This window comes from Rhineura floridana, chromosome 3 (genome assembly GCF_030035675.1).
Source record: "Rhineura floridana isolate rRhiFlo1 chromosome 3, rRhiFlo1.hap2, whole genome shotgun sequence".
Lineage (NCBI taxonomy): Eukaryota > Metazoa > Chordata > Lepidosauria > Squamata > Rhineuridae > Rhineura > Rhineura floridana.
The window spans coordinates 84118535-84133820 of NC_084482.1; the positions used below are offsets into that span (position 1 = coordinate 84118535).

The 15286-nt window shown below is 42.9% G+C and overlaps 1 protein-coding gene across 13 annotated transcripts in view; it reads left to right on the forward strand.

The window, feature by feature from the left end:
• Positions 1-15286, forward strand: part of LOC133380132 (teneurin-2) — a 995941-nt gene that overhangs the window by 660008 nt on the left and 320647 nt on the right. For all 13 annotated transcript variants that reach the window (XM_061616787.1, XM_061616792.1, XM_061616791.1 and 10 more), the window contains one exon: positions 5251-5373. In XM_061616787.1, coding sequence (XP_061472771.1) covers positions 5251-5373 — 123 coding nt within the window. The remainder of the gene's footprint in view (positions 1-5250; positions 5374-15286) is intronic.

Genomic DNA, 15286 nt, shown 5'->3' on the forward strand with positions numbered 1-15286 from the left:
CTGCAGAAGGGGAGAGTCCTCTTGTGCTCATATCTTGCTTGTGGGTTTCCCAAGGGCATCTGGTTGGCCACCATGAGAACAGGATGCTGGACTGGATGGGCCACTGGCCTGATCTAGCAGGCTCTTCTTATGTACTTATGATTCCAGAAGGACAGCTCAGACAGGCAGAGTGCTGTAAAGCAAGCCATGATATTGCATGTATGAATTTTTGTTTTCACATCACTGAATATCACTGTCCTTTTACTATCAACCAGTTTTTCTTCTGTCAGGCTTCTAGATCTTTAAAAGCTGCATAACATAAAGAAATCTGTAAATCAAGCTTTGGCTGGAATGGAGAATCACTGATGGGAAAAGTTCCATCTGCTGATTGTTGCCTGTTAGTTGCATATGCCAATTAGGAAAGTAGATGAACTTCTCCATTGTTTCACAAAGCAAGCATTTGAATGGGCATAGACATGGTAGCCTGATACACTTTTTCTGCCATTTAACTTTCACTTCTTGGAAGAGCATTTGCATTCTAGCAACACAATTTCTTGTCTTGGTACTTTTCAGCATCTCTAGACATAGAAGCCTAGCTCCTGTTAAATTTTTGCAACAATAGAAGCCATTCCAGGAATAGGGGGCCATCCTACATGTCAAGAGCAATGTTATGGGGAGGGAAGAACCCTCAGGTCCCAGGTCTTTTGCTCTGGGTTCTGTATCTCTTGCCTTTTCCCACCACTTTTGAAAACCTTTTTATAATTGTGCTTACAGAGCTTCTGGGCATGTTGCAATGCACAATCTCAGTGAGACTCTCCCACCCACTATCTTAAATTGTTCAGAGATCTAACCTTGAATCTAACGTCCATTTCTCCAGGCCAGGAAGACTGGGGTAAATGGTTAAATGGTACAGACTGGGAGCTTATATAGGAGGCTTCCATGCACTTTCCCTCCTCCCAATAGCCTAATGTGCAGCTAGCAGGGCACTTCAACAGTGTCTTTGAAGCTCTTACCTAACTCATCATCTCCTCTGCTCCTTTGAGAGATGATGGGGGTCCTTCGAGCCATCCAGAAACTGCAGCAGCTGGTGTGGGAACCTCTAGTCCAGCTGTTCCCAACCTTTGGGTCCCCAGATGTTGTTGGACTACAATTCCCATCATTCCTGACCATTGGCCATGCTGGCTGGGGCTGATGGGCATTAAGTCCAACAACACCTGGGGACCCAAATGTTGGGAAAGGCTGTTCTAGTCCTAGAGCAGGTCCATCTAAATCCATTGGCTCTTCAGAGTCACTGACAGCATGGAGATTTCCTGGAGGGTCCTATTCTTCTTGCACTTCCTTTTAGGAGGTCTGAACAGGTTAGCATATGCAAATTTTTAGCAATGTTGTACTATCAGTTTGTGCCCTGAGTGTCATAAGTACCTAGCAACACCCATGCTGCTTGTGTCTATCAAGCTGGACTTTGTTTATCAAATTGGACTTTGTTTATCAAATTGGACTTCTGTTTCTTGGGCTGAAAGCAGGTTATTTCTCGCAGAGAATTTAAGGTAGTATGATAGATGTTTCTATACCTGTGGTGGGCCCACACAACCAAGGCCTGTTTCACACATTATAAAAGACAGCCTGAAGTGTATTCAACAGGGAGTTGCAATCAAACAACAGTTTTGGGAAAGGTGTTTGTCACATTCAGGGGGAGGGCAAGTTTATTTCTTCACCCCGAGCGAGCGAGCGAGAGAGAGAGAGAGAGAGAGAGAGAGAGACTCTCTTTCTCTCTCTCTCCCTGTGAAGCTTGGGGGGGATTTCCCCTTGGCACTAATGGGAATTTCCCCCCCTAAGCCTTGTAGCATTGGGGTGAGTAGGATGTGTGTCTGGATTGGAACTGGAGAGTGAAGAATAACTCCTTATTGCATGTGGTATGGTCCTGATGACAGCCTCACATTTATAATTAAATAAAGATAAAAAACATAGCTGTAACTGCACATCCAGCATTTAGCATAACATGTAGTTTGGCCTTCATTCTATGCAACTTTAGGTGCAAACATCTTAAGTGCTTGCCTAAAAAATGGAACATGTGAGGTGACAAACTTGGTAGGATGGATTGCATGACTGGAATAAAGCAACTGAAGAATATGAATGGAATGGAAATGCCTTCAAATCGATCCCAACTTATGGCGACCCTATGAATAGGGTTTTCATGATAAGCGGTATTCAGAGGTGGTTTACCATTGCCTTCCTCTGAGGCTAAGAGGCAGTGACTGGCCCAAGGTCACCCAGTGAGCTTCATGGCTATGTGGGGATTCGAACCCTGGTCTCCCAGGTCGTAGTCCAACACCTTAACCACTACACCACACTGGCTCTCAGAAGAAGAATATAAGTTGTTCAAAATGAACAGAAGGAATAGAAAGAGATGCACTCTCGCTCTATATATTAAAAATGCATATCCCTGCATAGAAATATATTGAGATTATCTGGATTAAAATAAATAGGACAAGAAATAAAAGGAGCATGGTGGTTGGAGTCTACTACCGACCACCCAATCAAGGAGAAGACAAGGATGAAACTTTTGAAAAGGAAATTGCCAATGTTTTGAGGAGGCATGGTGTAGTAGTAATGGGGGACTTCAGTTTCCCAATATCTGTTGGGAGACACATTCTGCCAAACGTGGCCCCTCCAAGAAATTCCTGACTTGTGTTGCTGATAACTTGCTCCTACAAAAAGTGGAGGAAGGAACTAGAGGATCAGCTATCCTTTACTTGATTCTAACCAATGGAGATGACTTAGTGGATGTAGTGGCAGTTACAATATCTCTGGGGGAAAGTGACCATGTTATACTTGAGTTCTTGATTTTAATAAACTCAGAACAATTATAAATAAGGTGCCATGGCAAGTGACCCTAGTGAGAAAAAGAGTCCAAGGTGAGTGGGAGTTTTTTAAAAAGGAAATTGTAAAGGCACATTTGCAAACATTTCCAACAAGGAAAAAAGGTGGAAGACAATGTGACTTCACAAAAAGCTTTGAGATGACCTGAAAACAAAAAAGGACACATGCAGGAAGTGGAAGGAAGGCCAGGCCGCAAAGGAAGAGTACAGATCAGTAGCACGGAATTGCAGGGATGGTATCAGGAATGCTAAAGCTGAGAATGAGCTGCGGTTAGGAAGAGATGCCAAAAGCAACAAAAAAGCTTTCTTCAGGTACATCAGTAGTAAAAGACAGAGAAACAAAATGGTGACACAGCTGTTCAGTGAGGATTGCAAAATTATAACAGTTGACAAAGAGAAGGCAGAAGGGCTCAATTCCTACTTTGCCTCAGTCCCCCCCCCCAAAAAAAGAGGGTCCTCCTGGCAAATGTGAAGTACAAGTTGGAGGCACAGGATTGCAGCTTGAGATTGATAGACAAATGGTCAAGGAATACCTAATCACTTTGAAAGAGTTCAAAATCTCCAGGGCCCAATGAACTGCATCCTAGAGTAATGAAGAAACTGGCTGAAAAACTCTCAGAACCACTGTCTATTATCATGAAATCATGGAGGACGGGTGAAGTGCTGGATGACTGGAGGAGGGCTAATGTTGTCACTATCTTCAAAAAGGGCAAAAAAGAAGAACCTTCGCACTACAGACCAGTCAATCTGACATCAATCCCTGGGGAAATTCTGGAACGGATTATAAAGTGGTTCTTCATGTCAGTGATTACGAGGAGCCAACATGGATTTGTCAAGAAGTAATCCTGCCAGACTAACCTTATCTCATTTGTTTGATCAGGTGACCTCCCTGGTGGACTGTGGGAATGCTGTGGACATCATATATTCTGATTAGAAAGTAGCTAAATGTGGACTGGATGGAACAACTACCAGGTGGATCCACAACTGGTTACAGAATAGAACTCAAAGAGTGCTTATCAATGGTTCTTTCCCAAACGGGGTGGTAACAAGTGAAGTACTGCAGGGCTCAGGGCTCTTCAACATTTTTATTAATGTTAGATGAGGAGGTGCAGGAACCTGACAGGGAGAACCAGGGAAGGACATTACAGAGGGCAACGAGGATGATCAGGGGACTGGAAACAAAGCCCTATGAGGAGAGACTGAAAGAACTAGGCTTGTTTAGCCTTGAGAAGAGAGAATTGGGGGGAGAAATAATAGCACTCTTCAAGTACTTGAAAAGTTGTTAACACAGAGGAGTGCCAGAATCTCTTCTTGGTCATCCCAGAGTGCAGGACACAGAATAATGGGCTCAAGTTACAGCAAGCCAGATTTTGGCTGAACATCAGGAAAAAAATCCGAACTGTTAGAGCAATATAATAATGGAACCAATGACCTAGAGAGGTGGTGGGCTCTCCAACATTAGAGGCATTCAAGAGGCAGCTAGAAAGACACCTGTCAGGAATGCTTTAACTTGGATTCCTGCATTGAGCAGGGGGTTGGACTCAGTGGCCTTATAAATCCCTTCCAGTTCTACTATTCTATGATTCTATGACTATTTGTTCATGGGTGTGGAAGTGCTTTTTAAAAAGCATTTGGCCAGCTACAACAGTGAGACAAAAGAAATGAGTGTACAACTCAGACAGCAATGCTTCTCTTGTACTACTTAACCCCTTTAAAAACTATGGTTTGGTTTCAGGTTTGGCTATCCTATTTCCACTGGTGGAATTCCTGAGCATCTTCGGAAAGATAAACCCATGACATGAAAGAAAATGTTGTCTTATTAATTAATAGTTAAGAGCTACATTTAATTAAACATACACTTTTCACAATGTGATTTAAATATCCAAAAATAAACTCTGCATATGCTAAAGTTCTGAGAAAACTTTTCATTTGTTATGAGATGTGTTAGTTATGCTACAATTTAAAATATAATCAGTTGTCATCTCTATACTTTCATCTCTATGCTTGATGAGTTTACACAGCAATGAGTTCTACTTACTTCAGTGAAACCGACTCCTAGCATTGCAGCCTTTGAATAACTTATTTTGAAGAATATTTTATCTTAATGCTTGATGTAGAAAGTGATTATAATAGCATTACAATGAACCCACTTGTCATTTATTGAATTATTTTTATTATATGCTGTCCTATCTGTTTTTTGTTGTCACTACACTGTAGTAAACTAACAAAGATAAAATATATTGCTCCCATACATTATTTTTTCCCAGAGAAAAAGTTTTTATTTTGGTCCCCCAAAAGCAGCTGTAATTTAAAACAGTTGTCTCTTCCCTCATGACTTTTGTAAAGTATGCATTGTATGTTTATGTTTCCTGGCTTTTTTTGTGTCTTGCAGCAATGCATATGCTTGGACTAAACTGGCAGCTACAACCAGCAGATGGACACACCTTTAACAATGGGATACGAACTGGATTGCCAGGCTCTGATGATGTAGCAACAATGCCATCTGGAGGCAAAGGTGAGGATACAGCTGAATTTTTTGCTCTTTGTAAAATGGCCTGCCTTTCACGTACTGCAAATAGTAGTTAAAGCTTTAAAATAAATGTATTTCATTTGATCATATTAAAAACATTATTCACGATCTACTGCCTGGAGTATTGTTACTTGCATCATCTGACAGCATCAGTTCTTTGCTGTGAATGCTGCTTATACTTTTTATGGCATAGCTGCCAGACTGTCTTGCATAATTGCAATGGTTTTTTAAAGGCCCCTTATCCTGAAATACAAGCTTCTAATAAAGAAAAATACCCCCAGCAGTTCAGAGCATTATCCAAATGGGCTACTGCATTTCGCAGCCCGTGCTGTGAGATAGCTAAAAAATCAAAGAGTAACAAAAATCAGGCATAACAAGGGTGAGAGGAGAAATACACAGGGCTTGCTTTTGAAGAAACAGATGATAGTTTCCATTCTTCTCTCACTGGGAAACTAAGAAAAAGTAGAGATTACATGGAGAAGAGGTAGAATGATCATTTTCCTAAAACAATCATAAGTTTTGAAGGAAAGTACAAACTGGTTTTGTTTATAAAACATACGGTGAGGATTTTCAGGTAAATGTACTAGCTCTAGGTTTTTTATGAATTTCAGCTGTGGGTAGTTGGCTTCCTGAATAGAGTTGCCAACTTTTTTTCTCCTGGCCTCTTGCTGTTACCTTAACACTGGCTTGATCTGCAAACAGTAGGAAGTGCTAACGTTTATCTCAGCCATAAAAGGCTTCACTTGCTGATTTATGGAGATCAGACTGCTGTTAAAGTCACAAGACTAGGCTAGGACATGTTTTTCAGGTCACTTGGCAATCCTGATCATGAACAGACCTCAAACAGGGTAACACAATGAAGGGGATTATTTCCTCTTATGGGCTTCCTGCTGCTCTATTTATTTATTTATTTATTTATTTGTTAAATTTTTATACCGCCCCACTAGCATAGCTCTCTGTCAAGAGCAGCACAACAGGCAGAAGTTCAGTAAGCAAAACTTTTCATGTCGTGGAGAGCCAGAAGTGAAAGACTTCACCTGTTGAATTTCTGACTATCATGCAATTGCTGATGACACAGGAGTTTTGCAAGAAAAAAAGATATTACTCCCAGACAGCACCATGGTACACACCACGGTTGCGTGTTCTGAGGCAGGAGGTGAGACAACTAGAACGCCGGTGGCGTAAGTCCCGCTCCGAAGATGCCCGGACACAAGTTAGAGCAGCAGTAGCTGCCTATCATGTGGCAATAAAGGCAACAAAGAAAGATTACTTTGCTGCCTCTATTGCATCAGCAGAGTGCTGTCCCAGGAGGTTATTCCAAGTGGTCCGAAGCCTGGTCGGTCCAGTTGCTCAGGAACCCTTGGAATATTCGAAGGCCTCCTGTGACAATTTAGCAAAACACTTTGCTGATAAAATCGAACATCTGAGAGGCTCGATTTTGCATACCGTGAATGCAGACAGTGGACCAGTCATAATGTGATCCAATGGGATTGGTTTCGGCCTCTTCCTTCTGAGGATGTGGACAAGGTGTTGTCAACTGTGAAGCCTACCACCTGTCTCCTTGATCCATGCCCATCATGGCTCGTGATGAGTTGTAAAGAGAGATTGGGCGAAGGGATCAAGGCGGTGGTAAATGCATCCTTGAATGAGGGTGTATTGCCATTAGCCCTCAAGGAGGCAATTATAAAGTCCATCTTGAAAAAGCCCTCCTTGGATCCCCAAGATCTAAACAACTTTCGCCCAATTTCAAATTTATCATTCTTGGGCAAGGTCATTGAACGAGTGGTGGCCACTCAGCTGTCAGCGCACTTGGATGAAACGGATTATTTCGATCCATACCAATCGGGTTTCAGGACTGGACATGGAACTGAAACAGCCTTGGTCGCTCTGGTGGATGATATGAGGATGGCACTAGATAGGGGAGAATTCACCTTTCTGGTCCTCCTTGATCTCTCAGCGGCTTTCGATACCGTCGACCACGGTATCTTACTTGATCGTCTGGAGGGATTGGGAATAGGAGGCACAGTATTAAACTGGTTCCGTTCCTTTCTCTCCGATAGACACCAGCAGGTGGCATTGGGAGATGAGGTTTCAGACCCTTGGCCCCTCAACTGCGGTGTGCCACAGGGCTCTATCCTTTCTCCCATGCTATTTAACATTTATGTAAAACCGCTGGGAGCTATCATGAGGTTTGGGCTGCAGTGCCACCAATATGCGGATGACACTCAGCTCTACCTCTCATTTAAGTCCTCACCAGAGTTGGCTGTGGAGACCATGTCCAAGTGCCTGGACTCCATGAGTGGATGGATGGGAAGAAACAGGCTAAAGCTGAATCCTGATAAAACGGAGGTACTGCTCGTGGGAGACAAAGGAGGGTTGGGAAATATTGACCTGGTGTTTAATGGGGTAAAACTGCCCCTGAAGGACCAGGTCCGCAGCCTCGGGGTGATCCTTGATTCCGGGCTGACCATGGAGGCTCAGGTTTCATCAGTATGCCGGGCAGCTTGGGGTCAATTGCGTCTCATTCGAAGGCTGCAACCCTACCTTCCTGTCCACCAGCTCCCACTCGTAGTGCATGCTCTGGTCACCTCTCGTTTAGACTACTGCAATGCGCTCTACGTGGGGTTACCCTTGAAAACAGTCCGGAAATTACAACTGGTACAAAACACGGTGGCTCGTTTACTTACGAATAGCCGCCGTTATGATCATATCACCCCAGTGTTATACAATCTTCACTGGCTTCCAGTTATTTTCCGGGCTCAATTCAAGGTGTTGGTATTAACCTTTAAATCCCTATATGGTTTCGGCCCAGTATACCTGAAGGAGCGCCTCCAACGTCATAAAGTGTGCCTCCCTACAAGATCTGCCACTCAGGGCCTTCTCTCGGTCCCACTGACTAAAGTGGCTAGGTTGGTGAGGACTCGGGAGAGGGCTTTTTCTGTGGCAGCCCCCACGATTTGGAACTCCCTCCCAATGGATCTTCGACATGCCCCTTCCCTAGATATATTTCGCCGGGGCCTGAAAACTTGGCTTTTCCATCAGGCCTTTACGATTTTTGAGACTTCCAAGGTGCACTAGTTCAATTGAACAATCTACTAAATACTGTAATTTTTGCATTGTACTGTACAGGCTATATTGTTTATTGTTTATTGTATTTTATCATGTTTTTATTGTACGCCGCCTAGAGTGGCCACTGGCTAGATAGGCGGCCTATAAATTAAAGTTTATTATTATTATTATTATTATTTATTTAACATGTACTGACAGCCTGTAAACTAAGAGTGTGGTAGAATGGAAGAAAATAGATGATTTGGGACAGGGGTGGGGAGTCCCCATTTGGCCATTCAGGCCATTTTGACCAAGCCACAGCCACCTACCCTACACCTGATGTCATACATGACGCCACGTGCAAGGTGGGTAAAGACTGGGCTTGGCTGAAAGGGATTTGCTGGTGCTGCCAGCAATTGGCATCACCTACAAAGCTCCCTTGTGCAGCTTCTGAAGTCCTCAACAGTCAGCTGGTTGTTGGGAGCTTCTGAAGTGTTGTGTAAAGCAGGATTGGAATCCTGCACATCAGCTGATCTGGGGGCTGGTCAGTCCTGCTCCCTGCAGGGAACTGTCTTGCACACCCAAACCCAGCACTAAGCAGGATGGAGACTCCTCCTAAAACAAAGGGTTGGTTGGTTGGTTTGTTTTTATCCGCCCCTTCTTGCCTGCCAGGTGATTTGAAGTCCTGACTTCAGGACTTCAAAGTGCAGCCAAACGGAATAATCGGATAAGCATCTGGCCCATGGAGCCAAATAGGTTCTCCACCTGTGATTTACAGCAAAAAAGAGTTTTATAGTACCTTAGAAAGACTGACAAATTTTATTATGGCATCAGCATTTCTGATCTAGAATCTACCTCATCAGATGTAAAGAATGTAATAATCTTACAAAGTGACACTAAATAAAATCTTTGAACAATATTATATTTTAACTCATATGCTCTGCTCTGCAATAGTAAAATAAAACAACTTCAAAAAGAGGTCATGGTAGCAGAACATGCCTTTTCCTCTTCATTCACTTACGTAAAGGCTAGCATTGCTGGGCCAGCAGTTTTTAAGAAGGCCTCTGTCAAGCTTTTCACACACCAGCCGTTTTAGGTCCTGTCACCTTGGCTGGATAGAATGACCTTTCATAATTGACAGAGCCTAGGAAGAAGCCAGGAAGTACATTAAAAAAATGATAGCCTTTCAAACTGAGAGAGACACGTTAACCCTTGAAATATGAGCAGTAAGATAACCCTTTCTTATGGTGCTTTTTTGCATTGTGGAAGTGAGTGTGAGCCACTTAGGTTGCAATCCTAAGGACACTCACCTGGAAGCAATCCTCACTGAAAACAGTGGGACTTACATCTGAATAAACATGCATAGGGCTGGCTGCATAAGGAATCTTTATCTCCCTGCATGCAGGCTTGAGTGCAGGGCCAGCAGCAGAGGGTGGCCAGGTTGGGCCCTGGCCAAGGGCCCCTTTGGCCCAGATGGCCCCTGAAGGGCCCGTCCTTAGAGTGGCGCTCCTGTGATCCACAGCAGCATCAGATCCTGCAACCTGACCCTGCCGCAGATTGCAGAGAGGAAGCTCCCAGGCACCACCGCCCAAATACAGACAGCATGGGCTTCAATAAGCCTACGCGCACACCCCACCTACCTCATCTAAGATAATGGCAGGGGCTTCCCTAAGGAGCTGATGCCTCTGCCACCATCTTTGTGGATGGCAGGCATGCACACTACATGTCATTCACACAACATGGGAGGTAGGTGGGATGTGCTGGTGGGCTTATTAACCCCATGCGGCTTGTATGGGGGGGTGTTGGGCTATGGTACCGGCCCAAAGTAGGCTGGTGCCCAAGGGCCCAATCATGCCTGGCACATTTTGAGTGCGCATTTTGGTGCTGAGAAATCAAATTTTCCTCGTGTAACTAAAGAGCTTTGTATTTTATCAGAGCATGATCAAAGCTGAAAATAATGTTGTAGTATGTTGAATCAGTATTTCTCATGCAGTCTCAGATGTTTTGGGCAGAAAAACTATGGTGCAGCTATAAGAAACAGAGAAAGCTACACATAATAGAAGTGTACAACATTTGTCTTCAGCTGGTGGATCAGGGCGTGCTGCTGGGTCACAGTCTGAACTAATGTAGATTGTACCTGCGACATTGCTACCATTCAAATAAGTGGTTAAAAATTAAGAAGCGACTTCCAAAATGCATTGAAAGGTCTAAAATGGTTGAAGACTACTGGTCTACAAAAGCTGAAGAGAATAAACACTGGATAGGGAGAGTGGAACTTTTTAGACAATGCAAGTAGGCATTGATGCTGCATCCCTAACTAGCCTCCTGAATAATTCAAATGACAGCATAGGGGACAAACAGCCAAATGGATAATTTCTAGTCCTAAATTTTCTTACACACAGTAAACTCCCTAAGAAGTGTGTCATGCTGTGTGCAGTAATTGCAAATGGTAGAATGTGATGTAAAAATGAACCTACCAACCATTTTTAACATAACAAGCACATATGTAGTAAGAGATGAAAGCAGTACACTGTCTTGCTCCTCCTCCTCTTCTGTAATATCTGAAATAGAAGCTCCCAAAACATCATGTACCATATCTCCAGCTCCTTATCCTATCCCACAAAGCTTTGTGGTATATATTCATTTAATTAGGCTATGTTTTAATCAAGGTATACAATGTGTTGTGAGATGCTTAACCTTATTAAGTACTCTATCGAGTAAATTATACCTTAGGAGCACATTAAGATGCAAACAAGCAAGAAGCAGTAATGTGAATTCATGCAGGATTGAACATTGGTAAAGGTTTTGATTTCTGAGCATTTGGGATGTTCATAAACTCAGTATACTAATTTCAAGCCATTGATGTAAAATACAATATTATTATTGATGTGAAATACAATTAGTACATATTATTTAGTATTCTGTTACTTCTTGTTTGCAAAGGTCTTTAGAATCTGTCATCCTCAGCTCATAAACTCTGTAAGATAATCACACTTGTCACCTTTCCGTTGTTGAACTGAAGCCAAAAGAAAGTGATTTCTCAAGCCTTCAGTTACATAGGTGAGCTGTGTTACCAAACAAGGATTTCTGGTGGTGACCCTCCTCTGCAGAGTGCCAGAATGCACTGTGTCCACCCCAGAGATTTCTGCCAAAAATAAGCATACTGGGATAGACCTGAAAATGTTTTTCACGGGAAATAAGGGAGATCCCTCATCAGAACTCCAAACATGGTTGGGTGCAGGTATAGCACAAGAAAAGGAGCTGCCCCACAGGGTTGGCAGTGTTAAGAGCACATTTCTACCCCATTTCCTGCCAGTTTGTCCAGGCCGAACAATCTGGAATGGAGGTAGGAGGAAGACTCACTACCTGATCACTAACTTATCAGGGCTGCTCCACAGAGGGCAAAACTAGAGAAGGGGGTACACTGTTTTAGGGAGATGTCTTGCCTGCCTGGCTAAACATAAATGTGAAACTTAGTTCAGCACATCTTCTGGATGACATGTGAACATAAGGAAGCCCAAGGCAGCTGAATTCAGCTCTGGATCTCTTCTTCTGATTTCTCATTAAGCCTGGAGAGGTTCATACCTAAAACCTTTGTCAGCCTGTATTCCCTCATGAGGAGCCTTCTGGGGACCATGTGCCAGTGGATGGGGCTAGAAGAAAAAGTGAGTGGAACAGTGGATGTGACTCTAACCTTTATACTGTAGACTGCATTCCAGCCATGAGGTTCCTACATATTCGCACACATTTCTCCATCCTTGCAAACAAGAGGATTATCACAGTTCAAGGACACATTCCAGCCAAGTAAAAACACTTAACTAGGGTGTGGAGCAGGGTGAGTGAGGGGTGTGGCCTGTGGAAATGGGGCGTGGCCTGGGAAGAGGCACAGGCTGGGAGAATTCTGAAGGCCATATAGAGAAAGGTCTGGAGCATCCCATTCAGCCCTGAGCCTAAAGTTCCACACCTGTCTTAAATCCTGCTACATAGAGAATGGGGAGAAAATATTTCCCTATGCGTGCTGAGTGATCTTGTACATCAGACCATATCAGCACCATAATTTAAAGCACTAATTTACCATTTTAAACAATCATAGCTTCCACCAAAGAATCCTGGGAACTGTAGTTTGTAAAGGGTGCTGAGAATTGTTTGAAGATCCCTATCCCCCCCCACAGCGCTACAATTCCCAGAGTGGTATTACAATCAATCCCTCTTCCCAGGGAACTCTGGGACAGAGCTTGGAAAAGTTATGTTTTTAAACTACAACTCCCATCAGTCCCAGCCAGCTTGGCCACTGGATTGGGCTGATGGGAGTTGTAGTTCAAAAAAGTAACTTTTCCAAGCTCTGCTCTTGGAATTGTAGCTCTGTGATAATAGGGGTCTCTGGACAACACTCACTACTGTTAACAAACTACAGTTCCCAGGAATTTGGGGGGGGGAGAACCATGACCTTTTAAAGTGGCATGATAATGCGTTAAATGTCTCTAGGAGTCTGCTGGGGTAAGGTCTGCAGGAATTCGTTGACCAAACCCCAGTCCTACTGTGCTCATATAGTCTTAGACTGTGTTATCATTTAATATTTCTAGCTGTTACGCTGCAAAGTGAAACATGGGATACTTTATAAAGAGGTACAACTTCTTCAAGATTACCAAAATACATTGGATAATGGGCCTGCAGATTTGCTTCACAAGCTGAAGAAAGAAAAGTCAGAATGTTGCTAGGAAGTTCTTGTATTCCTGCACAACCATAAAAATATATCACTATTGAGCAAACAGCTGTTCATCCATGGGCGGGGGTGGGGGAGATTAAATTATTTATTTAACTAGAAAGGGAACAAGGGGGCTTGTATTTACTTATTTCTCTGTTTACAATGTTGTAAATATGTAGCAAGTCTGGAGAAATTACAGCTCTTCACGTTGTACAAGTGGGGCCTGCAATGACTTACTGGGAATGACACGATGGTAGGCATTGTGCCCTGCTGCCTCTCCCTGTCCCTCCTGGTAAGCTGCAGTGATGTTGGTGTCAAGAGGCCCTGCAGATGACAATGTCCCTCCCTGCCAGCCTCTCCTTGTCTTGGTAGTCTATGGGCCAGGGTGTTTGTTACCATTTTGTTTTTTTATAGCCTATAACTCTTGTATGATTATCAGCCACATGAATAGCTTTCACCAAAACAAATTTTAATTATGTTTTAAAAAGTAAAAAATACATAATATCCAGTTTGTGGCTGTAGCTTCCATAACTTTTGCCCAGTTTGGACCCAAAAGGACTTAAATTAACCTGAAAACGTTCATAATGTATTAATTTTGGGGAGCTTCAGTGAGGGAAATGCAGAACAGACAGCGCAAAATCTGTAAATAATGCAAGGGGGAAAACTTTATTTTTAGATTTCACTTAGGGGAAAATTGTTTTTAAAGTCTGAGGAGTAGTTTTCTGCATTAATAGTCACCAACATTTTTCTCATTTAGCCTGATATCTGTCACTGATTAGTGATAGATCTTACCTCTCTATTGAGGTAACATTTCTTGTGTAAGAGAGTGTTCCACCATCAATACTACCCCTCAGCACAGTTCCTTTCAATTACATGAGCCTTAAAATGGGATGGTCAGTCCCATCTTGAGGGATTAAACTAGGTGCTATTAGTTTTATACCCATTGACTATAGTAAAATTATTAGCCTTGATGTCAGCTGGCAATGAGTAGTTTTCACTGGAAAAAAACACCTTATTTAAAAAATAGCTGGATACGTCATATCAGTGTGAGAAACAAAATGACAAAATAACTTCACACATCCAACATTCTATGTGAAATATGTCATAGAGATGAAAATGAAAAAGAACTTGATTCCATAACAATACTTTTTTTATCATACTGGTATGTTGCTACCCTACCTTCAATCACAAATCCACAAAAGCAGCAAAGCCAAATACAAGTCATTGTCATCATTATCTATTTCAAGGGCAGATTCATCTTTGTCAGTTTGGTTGTCACAGTGTTAAACGTGGCACCAAATAATGCATATCAAATCATTCTTCATATAGGTGCATAAGTCCTAGAGGTATTGGTATATCATTTTATGCTGCACGTAAGCTTATATTGGAGTGCAGGCTCCCAGTTCCTAATTCTTCATATTTTGGCTGTTATTGGCATGGAAACCCAGATAGTAACAACCATGAGTGTAGTCGTCCAGACTCAGGGGGTCTTAGACACCTTACTTTTTTGGGAGCACGGTCCCAATGTCTGCAGCATCCTATGAGCCAATCAGCATGAAAGGAGAGTGTGTTAACCATGGAGAAGAGTCTTCTAACATGCTACCTTGACCTTTCCTGCTGATTTGGAGCCAATCAGAGGAAAGGAGGTGAGAGCCACTGAAGACTATTCTCAGAGGATCACACTCTCCCCTTTCATGCTTATTGCCTCTTAGGGATGTTTGCGTTAATAAGAATCTCATTCTCAACTAGGGTTGCCAGGCCAGAAGCATCCCAAACCCTGAGATTTTGGGGGCAGGCCCAAGTGATGTCATGGGGCGGGTCCAAGGGACATCATGAATGGGTCCAAGTGATGTAACAGGGTGGGTCCAAGTGACATCACAGGGCAGGTTCAAGTGATGTCATTAAGCATGATTTTTTAAGCATCAACCACAGTTCCTTGGTGCATACAATTCATACAAAAACATTTATCTGATTGGAAATTAAGATAGAAATCTTAGTTAAAAGATGGAGCCTGAGTAGGGAACATTTAATCTAGCCAATTCGCTTCTGGCAAAAAGGGTTCAAGTGCCCTCAGGCCAGGCCAGTCACCAAGCCACTGTAGGAAGAAAGGAGCCTGGTGCTGAGGAGATGTTAGATGGGAGCACT